This window comes from Telmatherina bonti, assembly GCF_933228915.1.
Source record: "Telmatherina bonti genome assembly, chromosome: 8".
Lineage (NCBI taxonomy): Eukaryota > Metazoa > Chordata > Actinopteri > Atheriniformes > Telmatherinidae > Telmatherina > Telmatherina bonti.
In genome coordinates this window covers 23,369,448-23,386,944 of record NC_136626.1, presented here as the reverse complement: position 1 = coordinate 23,386,944, position 17,497 = coordinate 23,369,448, and the positions used below count along the sequence as shown (strand labels likewise).

Sequence of the window (17,497 nt, the reverse complement as noted above, 5' to 3'; positions counted from 1 at the left end):
ACCTTTCAGTTGTAAACATAGGAAGTAAGGTCACACATTCTTGTGTGCGTTGCCAAACTTGAAACTGAAAAACTACTAAACAGTTTCTCATTTTTACTGTCCCCACAAGAAACAAAATCACACCACGACACTTGATTTCTGTTGCAACATCTATTTATTATTCGTCTTTAGTACAGAGCATATGCATACTTATGTTTATAAACAGGGAAATGATATACAAGCATCCATAAACCAACATACAGCACACATACTCCATTCGAATATGAAAAAACATTGTCGTTCAGTCTCTTAGATGAAAGCAACAGCTCTCACTTACCATTCCTGTGAGTTTGGTCTTTTTAAATAAATAAGTTTTCCTCCTCACGCTGAGAAAGAGCCACAAAGCACTCACTCCTGTGACTGAGTATTTCCTGCAGCTCTATCATTGTTAAAAATAAAAGGGAGGTTTGTGTAATTTCCGGGGAAATGAGTGTTCTCATTTTCTCATTTTACTCTCTGCCCTCTTAAAATGTTCCCAACTTTGTGCATTGACTCTGTTTCAACAAAGACAGCAGATAGCACACAAACATATTTAAATTTGTATCCACAAAACCTCGTTCACAAGCAGCCTTGTTCAGGCTTAATAAAAGTTTATACTGAGACTAAAACTTTGCCTATGTTGCAAAAACAGTCAATTGCTAAACTGTCACAGATTGTACAACAGATCGTTCTTGTAACAGAAGAGTGGAAGAGTTTGTTGGTGATGAAATACAGATACAATCCAAACACCATGATACAATGACAATTCATTTATTAGTCTGGTGGTAATAAAGTAGAACAATATTGACAGGCCCTCAGTATTCTTCCTGACATGCATAATGAGCCACATCTCTGCAGAAGCATTTGTGGTGCTCTGCTTCTCTTTTTCTTAACCTTAACTGAACTTTTGTGTTTTAGCAGCTGCCTCTAAACCCTCCCTCATGTGTAACCTAAGGCCATGAAGCTCCACTTTGATTATGGAGAATTGAATAAAATAGAGATACTGTAAGTCCATTGAAGTACTGTGCAAAATTTAAGGTGCTGACTGAGGCCTATGTTCAAACAGGAACCCTTCAAAAACACACGGTTGCCGTAAAACCCTTAAAACACCCATGCTTGCAGGTACGCACAGATACACAGGTCATTAAAAGCATGTCTTTTGACTCATCTGTGTCATGCCCATGGAGCTCAAATTATTTCCTGCGGGGATTTGCAGTTAATGAAAATACAACGGAACAATCAAATGTCTTTGTGCTTTTGTAGTAAATTTGGTGACCTGGCCTTAGAAATAGACTATAAAATGCAGCAAGGAAACAGTCGCTTGATGGAAAACAAAATGAGACAAAATGCAACATATTTAAAGTGACAACACAGTCAGAAATTTATCTGACATTACTTGTTTTTCAGCTGACAATTTCTTTGCAAACAATAAATTATTCCAATATTTATTTAAAAAACCTTTAGAAATTCACAAGTGCATAAAATTTCAAATTAATTTAGATTTTTTATTACTGTCACCTGTCAGGTCCCCATTCCTACTTCCAATACAAATCCTTGCAATTTTCAAGTGAAGCTATTAATAATGATGTAATAACTAAATTAACATGATCCTCTTGTAAGTCTGGCTGAGAAGTGCAAATATCTACTACATTTATTTGATTGGTCGCCATGTGCTTTGGCCAATGATCAGAACTCTCGCCAACAGAAAAGGACACAGGGATGCAAAATCTGATCAGGAACTGGCTAGCCATCATCTTAGTGAATAAAGCGCACACACATAATTCCTTTAGTTATGTCTGCGTTGTTGGTAAACACTAGTTCAACAGAGCCCTTAATATTGACTGGCAAAATAAACGGAACAGATTTCACAAAGCCACAGGACAATAAACTAATTACTCCATCAAACAATCTTATTTTTTCACAGAGACAAATCAAGGCCTGTGCACTGAAGTTGAGGAGGCCTGTGCTCATTCAGCAAAAAAATGACTAGCCTCTGGTGATGTCCATCCGGGGTCTGGTCTACAAGCATATCCGTATGTGTTTTTTGCAGTACATATGACTCTACAACAGGAACATTTCCTGAAAGAAAACTTTTTCTACATTGCATTGGGTTATGAATCATCAGCAGTCCAACAACAAAAAACAAACAAACAAAAAAAAAAAAAACGTGATGGAGATGCAATGATTCTCCTCTTCTTTCTGACTCAAGATACTTCAAGGAACTGTACACACGTGTGTGTGTGTGTGTGTGTGTGTGTGTGTAACAGTTAAAAGCAGATTGCAAAATGTCCCCATAACCCTTGACTTCTTGTCACAACTTTCAGCTTCTCTTTTTCGCTTGCTCCAGCTTCCTTCTACTCATTCTTAACATAATCACTTTTTCCAGATGCAGTCCTGTCCAGCAGGTCAGCTTCTCTCTCTCTCTCTCACTCACACACACACACACACACACACACACACTCACACACTCACACACACACACATTCAAGCATATATGTTAGCGCACACACACAGATTTAATCTTTTTCATCACTGCTTTGTTGTGCATTGTCCTACTCCAGGGGACAAGTTATCAAGGTGAAAGTTTTGCAAGTATTCTGTGTGGGTGTGTACATGTGTGTGCATCCATTGTGGTCCATGAGTGCTTGTGTCAGTTGGTCTCATAGGAAGAAAGCAGTGCAGCATCCACAGGCTCCATGCAGGAGGGGCAGGTGAAAGATCTCATCAGCCAGTCATCTATACAGTCCATGTGGTAGATGTGCATGCAGGGCAGGAACCGGATGGGATCTCCGTAAACAAAGTCCATCATACAGATGACACACCTGTAGAGGTCAACACAGTTAGACTGGAAATAGACAGCATAGATGTGCAGGAAAAGCTAAAGAAGATGTTCAACAAAGTGGTCAGCCATTATAAAATACATTGTTCTAGCATTAGAGTAGGACTTTAATGCTACCTTAACAGTTAACTGAAGAGATATGAGGACAGACTGGCTAATTTAAGTTCTTTATGGGGTTTCATTGCATTCAGTTATACCTCCAAAATGCTTTTCTACCAACATGTCTTTGCAGGTTTCACAGTATATTTGCCATCCTAGTATCATTTCATGCTCAACATTTTAGTAAGTCCTTGCTCCACCTCAGCCATTAGCTGCCAACACAATATAACTACCACTTAGCCTAACTAGCAGGCAAAGCGGCAAACTGCCAAATGACTTATTGGCAATTTGTTGTGTACTGTGACATGTGGATGTTTGTCTGGTTTAGAGCTAAAGTTCAATTAATATTTTAATCCACTGTTAACTAAGGAAACTGTATGCAACACTTAAGAGATTTATCATTTCATGAAGTTTGACATTTTCTGAAATAGAATTTTAAAACACCCTTACAGCACCTCCATAAGGGGATTGTCAAATAATTAAATTGCAGTTCATTTAATTCAAGTTTTCAGACCAACTATATACAGACAGTAACAAGATTTTTAGTGCAACAATTAAAAGATAAAGTAAGAAAATACTCATTTTTGGAGCAAATTATTCCACTGTGAAACATTACTGTCTCTGATTTAGTTATTTCATAGAATTAATGATGCAGGTGTCCGCATACAGAAGAATCTCTTTGTTTTCCTAAATCATGAAAGTGGCACCTTTAAGACGCTACAAAATTTTATGCCATTTTCTCAGTGATGCGCCCCCTATCGACAGCTACTTCAGAACCTATCTTGCATCCTACCTATACTGTGAGCTTTCGTCCGCTAGTAAAAAACACTTATGTTGACTCCTGTATAATTTCTTTTTCATTCTCCCTCTATTTCAGTGCATTTCCTTGCTGAATCATCAAAGCGGTTGGTGTGTTTATTATCCGTTTAATAGCATGTGATAAATTTGTAAAGTGTAACTTCAGTAATGCTCGCATCAGCTTTCATTGTGCGGTCAAATGACCCAAAATTGCTAAATTTTAAGGTTGGTAAGTTATGCAGTGCACCTTTGAAGCTTTACTGTCCTCATTTTACTCAAAAATTTAAAAAACTCAAGAGACAGAGAAAAACTCAAGCCCTGTCACAATATACCGTAAATAATGACAAACCAAAACAACCTCAAAAACCAAAAATTTAGTATGCAAACTGCCTATGTCAATCCAAACAAAACATATCTTAATCACCCCACTGTTAGAAGTCTATGGAGGCGATATTATTTCTTTGATGATTTTAACTTGATATTGATCCCAGTACACACACATGCCCGCCTGCTAAGCATGACAGAAATACTGGAGAATCTTATCAATTAGTCCACTGACCTTTCAGAGGGAATACATTCATATAAGCAAAAGCTGAAATAAGCAAGTATGTTTTCCTAAAATTTCCATAAACATTACTACAGCGGCAGACTTTTGTGATTTGGAACGTGATATCAACAAGAGCTATGTGTAGATATACAGTACCAGTGAAAAGTTTGGACACATCTACACATTCAAGTGAAATAGGTAGATGTGTCCAAACTTTTGAGTGGTACTGTATGTGACTCTTATGGAGCAAGTTGTAACGCCACATCAAGCAGGCAACAATGTTATGTTAAAAATACAATATGGGGAGGAAATTGTTATTGACTTAACAAAGATTGAAGCAGCAGACTCTCTTTTGAAAATGTCACAATAGATGTAAAAAGATTGAATAACCAACAGGTCAAACGCATCTCAGTAAATCAATCAAAAGGAGTTCTGTGTTTGAATTCTGGACGCTTCCATTATACAAGTGAGCAAAGACCGCCACCTAGTGTTGGTTAATAAGTACTGCACTCACATTACCACTGAAGTACTTCATTGTATGTGTGTGTCAAGCTGAAAATCCACATTAAAATTAAAAATGCACCTGAAGAAAAGAAGAAGAAAAGAGTACAGTAGAGCGGGTACCTGTTTTTGCTGGTGCTGGCAGTCGGGGCGATCTCTGGGGTCAGGACGTACAGGCTGTTGTTCTTGGGCAGGTGTAAACTTCTCAGCACAGTCTGATTACAAGCACAGGCACAAATGCACATATTTACAATTTGTTCTGTTTACTGAAAATGAAATATAGTTACGGAGGCAATAAGCTTATAATGGAAGGAATATTTGATCACATCGAAAACAAGCAACACATCTTTGAATATTTTAGGAAGCATCAACTCAAAGCTACATAGCCAGATCAGAAAATATAGTTTCTAAACAAATTAAACATCCCTATGAAATGCATAAGGAGGAGAACTTTTTATAGAAGTAATGTTAGCCATATTATGGTTTATTCTAAAATACACATTGGCTAACAGCGTTAGTTGAAACATGAACATAAAATTGGAAGAAAGACAAAGCGAAATGGATCATCGAAAAATTATGAACAGGAAGAACAGATGAAATTCATTTGTTATTTTTTATTGCTTAATTGTGTTGTTTTCGGTTTAAAAAAAAAAAAAAAAAGTACTTACACTATCCGACATCTCCGCTCTTCCATCCCTTCAGCTGCATTTTAGACACTGGAACACCAAGCTCTGTCTCAAGGATTTGTTTGATTTCTCCTATGAGTTGAAATAAAGAAAATCAGTCAAACATTGCAATTATGTAAGGTAACAGCAATTACACTGTCAGGCCAAAAATTGGTGCAACTTGTTTATAGCCCAAATTTTTTAATAGACGTACTGTGTAACTTTTTTATTGTAAAACGTGGGATTCCTGACTTATTTCATGACAGTGACATTTGTTATGTGCATTTCTGGAGCTGTTGTTTCCCAGCAGTATCCTCAGTCTGAGAATGGCACTTCACAATGTTTTCTTCTGAGATGCTACATGATGTTGGAGCCTAATTTTACTTGACACACTGCATCACACACTCGCAAGTGGACATCAACAAACCAGTAAGAGATAATAAGAGTCAACATAAGACAGTTTTATACTGTCTGGAGAAAGCTAACATTACATATATAGTGCAAGATGGATGGCAAATGACTGGAGAAAAATCATCAATACCATAAATTGGAGTAAAACATCAAACTCTGGTGGCAGATATCAATAGTGGCGATGCAGATATTTGTCAAAGTCCAAAAGTTAAAGGTGGTTCAAAAGAATGTGTGTGTGACTTTTTTGTTACAGTATATTTCATAATTATTCTCCAATTGCTGTGTTCTTCTTTATTAAAACATCTTAATGAGGTCACCATAAATGCCATAATTTCCCATGACATAATTTTCCATATTCCTGCCCCTTACTCTAGGATGCCTTAATGTTACCAAACTTTTCCAATACTTAATTAACTGTTTTTCCTACATTAATGTTTTAGATATGCATTAGTTGCAAATTTCATTTTAAGCCAAAAATAAAAAAAAAAGAGTCACCATAAAAACCTAAAAAAAAACACGCAGATTTGCTTTTGAGATGTAGCTGCAAATCTATACCAATAATCTATACCAACACAATTAAACCAATGAGACAATTAATAAATATGTAATCGTTAATCATCTACTATTTTTTATAGTGTGCCTTAAAGACAATCAGGGTGACAGACAATGTTTTTGTTCTGTATGAAAAGGTCAACAAGTTATTTAAGTATGTGAGTGAGTGTGTACTCACACTGTGTACTCACCAACTGTGCTGCCCTCCTCGAGCACCAGGTCCACGGAGCACTGCCGGTACTCCACCCGGAAGTTGAGCATCCGTGGCTGACGTTCTACAATGTGCCGAGAGGAGGGGTTGATGGGGCAGACCAATGAAGCCGAGGATGATTGTGGAGAAGAGGATGAAGATGATGAAGAGGGAGGAGGAACTGCACCTCCAGCTGCTGCACTAGTTGCTTCCGAGTGGCTAGGGGGTCCATACATTGTTGCTTGACTTGCTTCACTGGAAAACTCACTACAAAAAGATGTTGCAAAAGACTGATTACAGAGAATTGATAGAGGAGCTCAAAATAGCATGTGTTGTCAAAGATTATTAAGAATATAAAGTAAAGAAAACTACAAAACACAAGAGATGCTTTAAAAAAAAAAAAACAGAATTGGCAAAGGGCTTTTCATCCTATTCTCTCCCCAAGAAAATCTGCATGTTTTCTTAAGTTATTCTTTCTCTGTTGCTTTCTCGTCATATGACTTGGGTTTCACACAACACACTAACTTATGCTTCCATTTAGACCCCAACAAAGAATGCTCCTTGTGCCCTGAAGTGTAGGCTGCAACCGTCTTACAGAGTGGGAGTCCTGGCTTTTAAACAAAGCCGTCTTTTTTTTTTTTTTTTTTTTTTTCCTTTTTAGGCTATACAGTTGGCGATTCACTGTCCAGAAGAATTTATATACCACCACAAATTTTCCACAAGCAGGCTGCAGGAACAATAAGTAATTCAACTGTGTAGGGGCACATTATAATGTAAAATTAACACAAATAAAATACCAACCATACAATCAAAATGAATGCCTAAGTCTCATTCACATAATTCCAAACAAACCAAACGCTAATGCTGTGCAAGGAAGATGCAAGATCCCTTCCAAATATTCAAATGCAAGTTTAAATGCCAGTTCACGCACTAAACACCTTAAAAAAGTTGAGCTATGTGATGGCATGGATCCTTAATCGTCAACAGAAAAAATGAATGCTTGTAATTGGAAATATAGCCCTCAATTTAGTTCCCCACTTTCTCAAATTATCTGCATCTTCAGATGAGCTTCTACATAGTCATGCAAGTGAAAGTTCAGACAAACTTGTGTGGATGGGTGAAAACAGTTGGAATTAGGATGCTTCAGGATAAATTTCACATTGGTTCTGGTCCTATGAATATACAGAACCAATAAATGTATAAGAAATATTTTAGTCAGAGTTTTTTTTATAGCATATTTGCTATGTGTGTTTGGTGTGAAAAAGAAGTCTTTCTGATCGCCCTATGAGCCTTAATTTACAAACAATACAGCAGAAGCCTATACAGAGAAGAGACTTAACCAACAGATATGGTGATTTAAAAACCTTTAACAAGTCCTCTACAAACTCAAGCATACTTTGACTCAGCTTCTTTTCAGCTCAATCATTTGTTTTCAAGAGACTTTTGTGCCCGATGTCTTTCTGTAAAATCCTTGGCCTGCTTGCCATTTTTTCAGGAGGAAAACTATGGTAATAGAGTAATTTTCAAAATCTAATTGTTTAGAAAATCAAAAACAGTGCAACTGTTAAACATTTTTCTAGTGATTAAGAACATGTTCATTACAAAAACTGCTCTGCAATGACCTAGGATGATCGCCTTGTTCATGCAACAAAGAATTTATATAGCAGCTGCAACATGTGAAACCCTACCTTGAACTTGAGTTACAGGTAAGTGTTTAAGATGTCAGAAACTTAAATTGAAGCAGACCTTTTTTTTTTCTCAAAAATGTACTGTGGCGGGATCATAAAGTGGAGATTATATGTAAATGATATGCAACAGCTGGATATTTTACTCCCCAAAAAGCTAATAGACTTTGAGAGAAATGTCTAAACTAGACAGGAAACCTGCGAGTTTTGTTTCAAATACTGAAAAGGACTAATTTTCAACTCTTACTAACAAGAAAATGAATGAAAAGGACACAAGGGAGAAGAGAAATGTGTTTTAGGCAGGAATATTTATGTACCTTCAAACTGGCTCCAGCTCAGGTCAAGACATCAGTCTGTTTACTGGGAAACGCCAACTTACTCCTATCAATGCCAACTACTTAATAAATGTGTTGGCTGCTGGTCATACGGCCAGATTCTATTGAAAGCAACTGTGCCCTCTAGAGACACCAGCAATATTCTCAGGCCACTTTACATGATACGCAAATGGTTTAACAGAAAATCTGCAGGGTTTGGAGGATTTTCATTAGTGCAGTGTGTGTCAACTAACCGTTGGAGCAAAGTGATGAGCACAAAGCCTGAAAGAAACATTCCTTCTATTCAGATATATTAATTCAGAACTGTATAATTCAGTTCTTGACAGAAAATTTCCCTCCCGTTGCAAGCTTTCATATAATTTCTCTATTATAAGCTGAACAGAGATCACAGCAGGAGAAATGCCTTCCAGGTCAGTAGCCTCTATTTTGACACTGATTTGCTGAATCTGTATCAAAGTTCAAACTGATGTGTGGAAATGCTTAGAATCCATTCAGATGATATTTCATCAAAGAAGCAGGTTATACAGAATAAGATTTTCTTTCTGCTCTGTAGAACATATATGTAAACTAGAAGTTTACGTATCAAACAAAGACGGTCAACCCTTGCTTTGATATTTATTTAATATTTTGACAGCTGATAGACATAAATGTACTTCTGTCACATAGCGCTCAGTGATGAACATGACCTCCCCACAGCCAGCTATTTTATATCTCCACAGCATTTTCATTAACATTTTTTAATGTGGTCTTCCTAGTGTGGTAAAAAGACAGCAGTGCATAAAAGAGATATACATGATATTTTGATTTTCTTTGATAATAAAGTAAATATGTGGCACAGTGGTCATTACCTTTGTAAGATCCCATTCTCCTGTGGTATCACACCATTGATGGCTGCCTGTAATGAAAGCAAAAGTCAGCTCCAGAGTACAAAATAATGTCATTGTTGTTTATGTGTGGCATCAATTGCCACATCTCTGCTACTAAAATATGTGACTCTCTGTAAAGATCAGGTAAAACCTGTCTTATCTTAAACCATTAACAGATTCAAAGTAAACATGACAAATGATTGTACAGCAGAAAGCTTTAAGGAACCTGACAGTTATAAAACTTGATATTCAATTTGTTTTGTTATACTTAATAGAATTTATTTATCATTATGCTGCGCTAGCAAAATACACAAGAGTGTGTGATATTGCTGACTTAAAGACTCCAATCAGAACAAAGAGAACTGGGAGGGCAAATATAACCACAGTCAGCTTTGCAGAGAGCTTTTGTTTCAATGGACAATTGATCAGACTTCTCCTGAACACACTATTCTACACTGTGCAACAAACAAACTAATGTGAGTTGGTATGTTCTGCTACAAACACATTTACAATTCTTTTGGTGTTGAACAGAGAAAACATTAATGGACAAAAGGAAAAAAAAGGTATTAAATTAAAAGTGAACAAAATTGTAGTTCAAAAATTTGTACTTTAAAGAAAATAACACCACTTTATGCTGTGTTTTGAGTAATACATCAAAATGAGTCTTTTGAGGGGGAAATACAATTAAATATTTAAAACCAAGTCAATTTGTAAAAATTAAAGATTTACTAACTGCAAATGAAGTCAACATATTGTTACTTCTGTAGCCTAGTTGGCACAAACCAAACAGTGATTCTGAACGGACCTTAAAAAATCATTTAGTCAGCTTCGATTTTTCAACAAACCTGCAGAGGAGAAAAGTTTAACTTCAAGATGTCTTTACATCCTATGCACTTGAAGTAACACTAAATATGTAGTCACATTGATGACAAACAGCCACCACATTTTTCCCAAGGCTGTAAATTATTTTTGACTGATATAAAATGCATCATCTAAACTGATTTGGTACTTTTCAAATCAAAAGCAATATAAAGTGATTTCTGTGGTAAAGTCAAGTAATCTCAGAATCATCTTTGAGTCTATGTACTTAGTTTAATTTCTGGAAAAGTCTAACTTTAGTTTTACTTAGCAGAACTAGGTAACTAGGTGCTCTTTTGGGTTTAAGTCTTCCCTTATATTAATGACAGTGTAGTGTAATTTGTCCATTTATTTAGAGGTACAAATTTCCTTGTGTTTTACTTTTATTAACCAGTGTCTCTTCACAGTGTCTGTCTTTTGCCTCTTTTCATAATTGACCATATTAAATGTATAACTGGTCAATTGGAAAATAAAGAAAGTAGGGTATAGGTCCTCCTCAATGAGAGACAAACTCACACTTTGCAAAGCACATATTTAAACAACATAACTGGTGATTGTTGGTTCATTGTCAGGTCATGTTGTACTGACTCGATTTCCTTAGTTTACTCGGACACTTGAATGAAGCAGGGCTATTGTTAAGGCCTTCAGCAGCATTTACATTCTCTTATTTGTCAAGTAAATGTGAGGTGTGAAGATGGCATCTAACTTGTAAAGAAACAATATGTTTTTATGTCTATAAAGATACAGGTACAGGCTACAGGTAGTACCTGAGGTTTAGGACAGTTTGCATCAATGTAATCTTTCAAAGTGCTACTGTTTAAAAATAAATTTAAACTACCCAAAGTCTGGCATGCATTTACTGCAGAGCTGGAAACTTGGCAGTAAAAATTAAAAGAGAAAAGCCAAGGGCATCACTTCAGAAAATACTACTTTAAAGTGACACATAAAAACAAAATAAGTCTGGTGTCAGTTTACAAACGAATTCTTTAGCACATTTCACAAAACATTACACCACAGAGGGTTACTTAAAATAGGCTTGAGGACATGGCTAATGAGGGTTAGAATAGTGAAATCTGAACAATCTGAAAGTCATCATTTTTGGCATTGCGAGTATAACAGTGAATGTCTACAGCAACAATATGACCTCTATGGAAAGTACTTACTGTAAAGATAGGTGGTGCAGACATAGTTTACACTAACTGCATGGCTTCTGAAGTTCTCAGGACTTTTCACTATAGCCTGTGCTTTTTACACATCAGGCTATTTTGTCTGAAATTAAGACTACAATTTTTTTATTATTATTATTTTTTATTAACTAAAGCTGACTGCAAAGAAACTGCAAGTCATCAAGTTTATAGCTGCAGGAAGTCCAGTCCTGTATGTCTGTCCTACTGCTCCCTGCTTTGAGTTCCTGCCAGCATGAATCTAATTATAGACTGACCCCTTTCAATATGCACTTTGCTCTAAGGGCTCATCACGAATTCATGCAAATGTGACAGACCATATTCTATCTCAGTGTTTCTGAATGTATTGTTCACTCAATCACACCTCTCAGGATACATATTTTCTCATGTTGACCTTTCTGGCTCCAGTAAAGACAGGATTTGGGCCTCACAAAAACATGATGTTTGTAACTGGGTGCTAACTGCTCACTCAAACTGGTATTTCGTATTTTTAAGAGTAAAGCTGAAAGTCTGTAGATAATGAACTTACCACTAAGTCCCAGTTATTAAGCTCTAACAAAGTGATAGCCTCTGCAATGTTGTCAATTCCAGTGCAAGCCTGTGAAAGAAGAGACACAATTTAATATTAGAAAGAAAAACATTTCACAAGCTACGTGGAACATTTAGCTCCACACTGTTCTAGAAAAAAAAATTGCAATTCATCACTAAAACTGCCTAAGTCAGACTAAATCCCTGTACTCTACCTTTAGAGAGGGAATTATGCCATTTCTCCAGTTCATGAAAACTCATTGTGGATGCTAAAAGTAGTATACGGTAGTTTTCAGCTGCTGCAATTTACTTTAAAACACTTGTAGCATGCATAATAAAATCACATCCAAAACATCAGAATCAGAGTAAAATATAACAGCCGGTAAAACAACAAACTAAGTCTCTGAAGAGAAATGAAAATGTTTTGTCCCTAATACAAAAGTTAAAAAGCCAGTTATGGTTGAATGATCATAAAACGTTGAATCTACAGGATTCTACTTTGAATGAAATGCATACAAGTGTAGCATCAATATTTTAATCATCATTTGCTAATCCACTTCACTGCACTATAACTCAGGAGCATTGTCAATAAAATGATACATTACATGTCTTTACTTTATCTTTTTTTGTTTATATATATATATATATATATCATTTTAATTTCTTGGCTGTACTCCAGTCACAGTTCAGGACCAGTAAGCTCAGGTTAGGCACATATGTCAAACATGTCACTCAACATGTACACTACAAAGTAGCAATGAGGTCGATATATAGCACAAACAGAAAAAGCTGTAACCAAAAATAAAGACATAGTCTAAATCAGTTGTATGTAAATACAATAGAGTATATGAGCTTCAGAAAGCATGATGTTAATAAAAAAAAAAAAAAAGCTCCATAGTCTTCAATGCCCTGCCAAGTTTTGCTTCAGCACATGACTGAATTTTTTTAAAAAAAAATAAATGGATACATCAAGTACACCAGCATCTGAATGCTTTTTAAGGACACTATGACAGCACATGGGTTGTTAGCTTCAGTCTGAAATGGTAATGAATTTCATCATCATTCAAGATTTTCCTCTTCTAAAATCATTTTAACAAAACAATTAGTGTTTACTTGTTTATATGACTACGTTTAAAATTGCTGTATAGTAATATAATCTTAAAATAATGGCTTGCTGTTAAACACCTTTTTTAAGATTTAATTTATTTAAATTATTACTATGCAGCTGCAAGCCATAGAAAACTACCAAGACCTTCCTAGTTATTAATTCTTTAAAATCACTCCTGCTATAGTCATTCCTGTTTTCCCTATATAGATCAATATAAACAGAGAAAATATATCTTTGTATACCCTTGTAGAGTATACTATTGGTCAGAGCTTTAGATACATTTTATTATAATAAACTTGCTGATTTATATGTCAAACAAAAGGCCACAAACGAGCTAAGGATAGGAAGAGAAGCTGAGTAACTGAAGGTAAATCATTGTTTACGTTATATGTTGCTTTAGTCAGATTTAAAAATAAATAAATTACAATACCTTCCGACGGGTTAACTTACTATCCATTTATGGGGAATTATTCTTACGGTCCAAAGCTTATGTATGGTTGAAAAATTAAAAGACCGAGGGTGCTGTTATATTAATATTGCTTTGCTGTCGTAAAAGATGTAGAAGTCCGGCGAATATTTTAAACACAGGAAAACTGTAAACAAGTTGACAATCGCCATGAGCTCTCTATTCGGTTGAGCAGTTTGTTCATTAACCAAACCAATCGACAAAAAACACGCACTATTCAACTGTTTAGATAGACATCTTTACGTGGTCGTTGTGTACATATGTAAGACAACAAACAACAGACTCTGGGTTAAACTGTGTTGCGGGTCAGTTAGCGAACTGTCAGTGGATTAGCTCAGTGTGCTAACTACAGAGAGCTGATCTCCGTTTGCTGTTTACGACGTGGTGTGTTTTGTTGTTGACAGCAGCCCGAGTCGTCTCAACACCGGCAGGCAGATTACTATTAATTAAACTAAACACAGCAAACATTCAAGGAAGACATACCTGAAAATCGGCCAAAATCATTTCTCTATCCATGTTGCTATCGCCGCTATCGGAGGCCATGGCAATGACTGGCTAAAAGCGAGTCCTCTTCTCTGGCTCTTCTCGCTTTTTCACCGCACAAAAAAGACACGGGTCGAAATAAAACTGTTTTCCTTAGTGGCAGCTGCGGGTGAAATGCTGGCAGATTTAATATAATAAATCGAACGAGGATTGACGGCTTGAGAAAAACAAAGTTCAGTAAAGTAACGCTAAAGTGTTCTGTTATCTCCTATCATTATTCTCAGCTAGCCCATTGCTTTACGGCTGTCGTAAAGTGGCTTCAGATGCTGTAAAACATCAAAGCGAGAATGAAATGAAATTTAAATTAAATGAAAAATACTTTATTAATCCCCAAAGGGAAATTCAATATTGTAGTATGTAATTAACTTGAGGAGGTCCTGTTTCGGAGGCGGATGGTTGCTGGCAGGAATGATCTTTTGTATCTTTCAGTCTTACATCGGACCTGAAGAAGCCTCTCACTGAACATCTATGAATGTTAAATGTATTAATGTTAAATGTTAAATGTAGTGTGATTTCCTTTGGAGAAATGGGCTTTATTGATTTCAGACCATATCCTTTTCCTCTTACTACCAGATTTATCCTGAAAGTTGGCCTATAAAAATATTGTCTGTGAAGTAAAGCAAGTAGTCCCCTGACACCAAATCCTCAAGCACCATCTTATTAATACCAGTTAGCCAGATTACTACACTGTTTTTCATAAGTCACCAGGCAAAGAAGCTAACAAACAACTGGCACTTTCTTTCATGGTGTATTGCAGTACAAATATTTTTTCTCTAACGGGAATCCATTGTATCCAATGTTTTACCTTCAAAGTAACTTTAGTCTTCAAATAAATATGGGGTAGGGGGTTTTCACTTTGAAATGAAAATAACTGCAGCTGTAGGAGTGTGATGTCAGAGAAAGAGAAGCATTCACAGAGTTAGGTTATGCAGAGCCAGTTGCATTGCCTACAGTGTGAAGGCATTGTGTTCACATTCACAGTTTTACATTTTCATTTTCACCTCACATTTTCTGTTGAGCCTTTTGGCAGTCTTCAGAGTATCATAGCAGGAGTTTTAAAAAAAACTTATCAATGACATTTATGGCAGACTGAGTAACTTGTATCTGTTCTTTTCATATAAAAAAAAACAAACAAAAAAAAACAACAAAATAACAGAACAAACAATTTAATACTTCTAAATGTGTTTTCCACAAATATTTTCTTGATTTGGGAGGCAAAAATACAGGATCTGAAAGTCTGGATTGCTTCAGGAATGGTGTGAATTGGGGTGTATGTTTTTGTTTAAAGCTTTGATTTGAATGTATCCCTGAAGATGTGCCTGATGTACATAATGTTGGTGGGTTTAATTGATTATGCAAAGTTGATCAACTGATAATTATGTTGATCATGAACATTAATTGGACACAGACAACTACCAAATACACGGTTTTTATTGTTTGTAACTGACATCAGTAATTTAGTGTCATTGAGTGTTCATTGGCTGGTTCCAGACAGGGGTGTCAGCGTGCTTCTTATTTCTTTCTTTCTTTCTCTCTCTCTCTCTCTCCCTTCTCTCTCTCTCTCTCTATCTCACACACACACACACACACACACACACACACACACACATGCACACATACATACGCTATACATCATACTGATTGTGTGTAATTAGTAGCTAGGTACCTGCAGCCCCCCTCACCTTTAAAAAGACCTTTTTCTGTCATCATATTGACACAGAGGTGCCTTCTTTGTAACTTTTGTTTTGATCATTTAATAATTTGCCCTGTCCTTTTTAGTCCACTTTGAGAACTAAATATGTGGCAGTTTGACGCCCCTTAATGGTAGTGTTACATACTGAAATGGTAAATTTACCCATATGATTATTTGTTTGGCGTTCCTCCATTTTTTTTGTAGGGTACCGCTTAGTCCAATTCAGAGTTGCAGGGAAACTGGAGCCTATCTAAGAAACTAGCAGAAGGGTACACCCTGGTTGGCCAGTCCGCGGTCATTTGGTTGACTTTCCAACGATAGATCTAAACGTTCAGGCCCTCATTTTATTGGGACCCCTCTGGCTCTTGGGCTCCCCCATCCACCCCATCCCCTTGTTTGATCTTCCCTGTCTCTCTCTCTCTCTCTCTCTCTTTTGTTGGCTATACAATATGATATTCCCTATTCTACTTTTGTGCAACCAGATCATGGGTAAGTAGCTTACATATCCCGGTTTAAACTATCTTGGTCTTGTGGAACAGGCACCAGGCCTAAATAAATCAAATCGGACTCAAATAATAATAGCCCACTAGTCGACACTAGAGGGCGGCACAGGGAAAAAAAAAACAACTAAATTTAATTTTTAGGTTGTGGATGCACAGTAGCTGAAAGAGAGGGTAGTCTGTAGCGTATAGAAAGGTACTGGATAATGCCTGGATCATATAATATCCAAGTAAAGTCTCTACATTACAGAAATAGAAGGGATAGCCTTTATACTGGTCGCATTGTTGGAGCAATAGGTTTTCCAGATGGTTCCGTTAAGATACGTCCCGCCTATCATTTTTTTCACTATCCAATCACGCCATCTCATCTGTTTTGGGGAAACAATTTGAAAAATACTGTAAAACGTTTTATTTGTCTTCTCTGCTACTCGGCAAAAAGAAAAGAAAAATGATGGGGGGTGGCCATACGCGTCTGACAGATCAGCTCGCGCATTGATTGCATATTCATGAGGGAATTTCAGTTGGACATTTTCTAAATGATTATTTAAAAACAAATTCACACAATGAGCATCGCGGAACAAGGATCACCTGGTCCCTGAAAAAGTAGCTTTTTTTGTAGGACGTGAAAGGATGGTTGTGACTGAGAGCTGTGGCTGCTGTTATGTTTCGTTTCTTTTCAACGCTGACATTATCTCAGGACAAAACCGAGTACAAAAACGCTTCGTGGTTTATTGTTTTGAAAATGAGCGGGAAGTGACTGGTAATGACATCACATCGGTTGAAAGCAAGCGTAGATGTAATATTTTATCGGGTGAAAAGGGTTACGTTGTTGTTGTTGTTATTTTTGTGTTTGCAGAGGAAAAGCACGAAGCCTATCGACAAGAAACACGGAGGATATCTTTTGTTACGGTTCAGAACAAATTGAAAGTAAGTTTAATACGGCTGCTTTTCGTTCAAGCCTACCTGCGTTTTTGCGTATTTAGAAAGTTATCGGTTTAATTCCGATGAGCAGCAGGTAGATTATGTTCAATGTATAGAAAAGATTGGGCCAATAATAAGTAGGCTGCACGTTGCCTGACAAATAAACGCTGCTGGAAGTGATCACTTCCAG

The 17,497-nt window shown here is 36.6% G+C and overlaps 1 protein-coding gene across 3 annotated transcripts; it reads right to left on the bottom strand.

The window, feature by feature from the left end:
• Window positions 1-211: 211 nt before the first annotated feature.
• Window positions 212-14,416, bottom strand: LOC306759238 (FAS-associated factor 1-like). 3 transcript variants are annotated; one of them, XM_079244806.1, is made up of 7 exons: window positions 14,134-14,416; window positions 12,078-12,146; window positions 9,489-9,535; window positions 6,609-6,887; window positions 5,471-5,560; window positions 4,926-5,017; window positions 212-2,840 (listed from the first exon to the last, which is right to left on the bottom strand). In XM_079244806.1, exons 1-5 carry the CDS (start codon window positions 14,191-14,193, stop codon window positions 5,539-5,541), a joined length of 477 nt encoding a protein of 158 aa, XP_079100932.1. In that variant the 5' UTR covers window positions 14,194-14,416; the 3' UTR covers window positions 212-2,840; window positions 4,926-5,017; window positions 5,471-5,538. The 3 variants fall into 3 exon arrangements, with proteins under 3 accessions (XP_079100932.1, XP_079100931.1, XP_079100933.1); XM_079244805.1 differs by having other exon boundaries at window positions 6,622-6,887; XM_079244807.1 differs by lacking the exons at window positions 12,078-12,146; window positions 14,134-14,416 and adding an exon at window positions 11,528-11,645 and having other exon boundaries at window positions 6,622-6,887.
• Window positions 14,417-17,497: the final 3,081 nt, after the last annotated feature.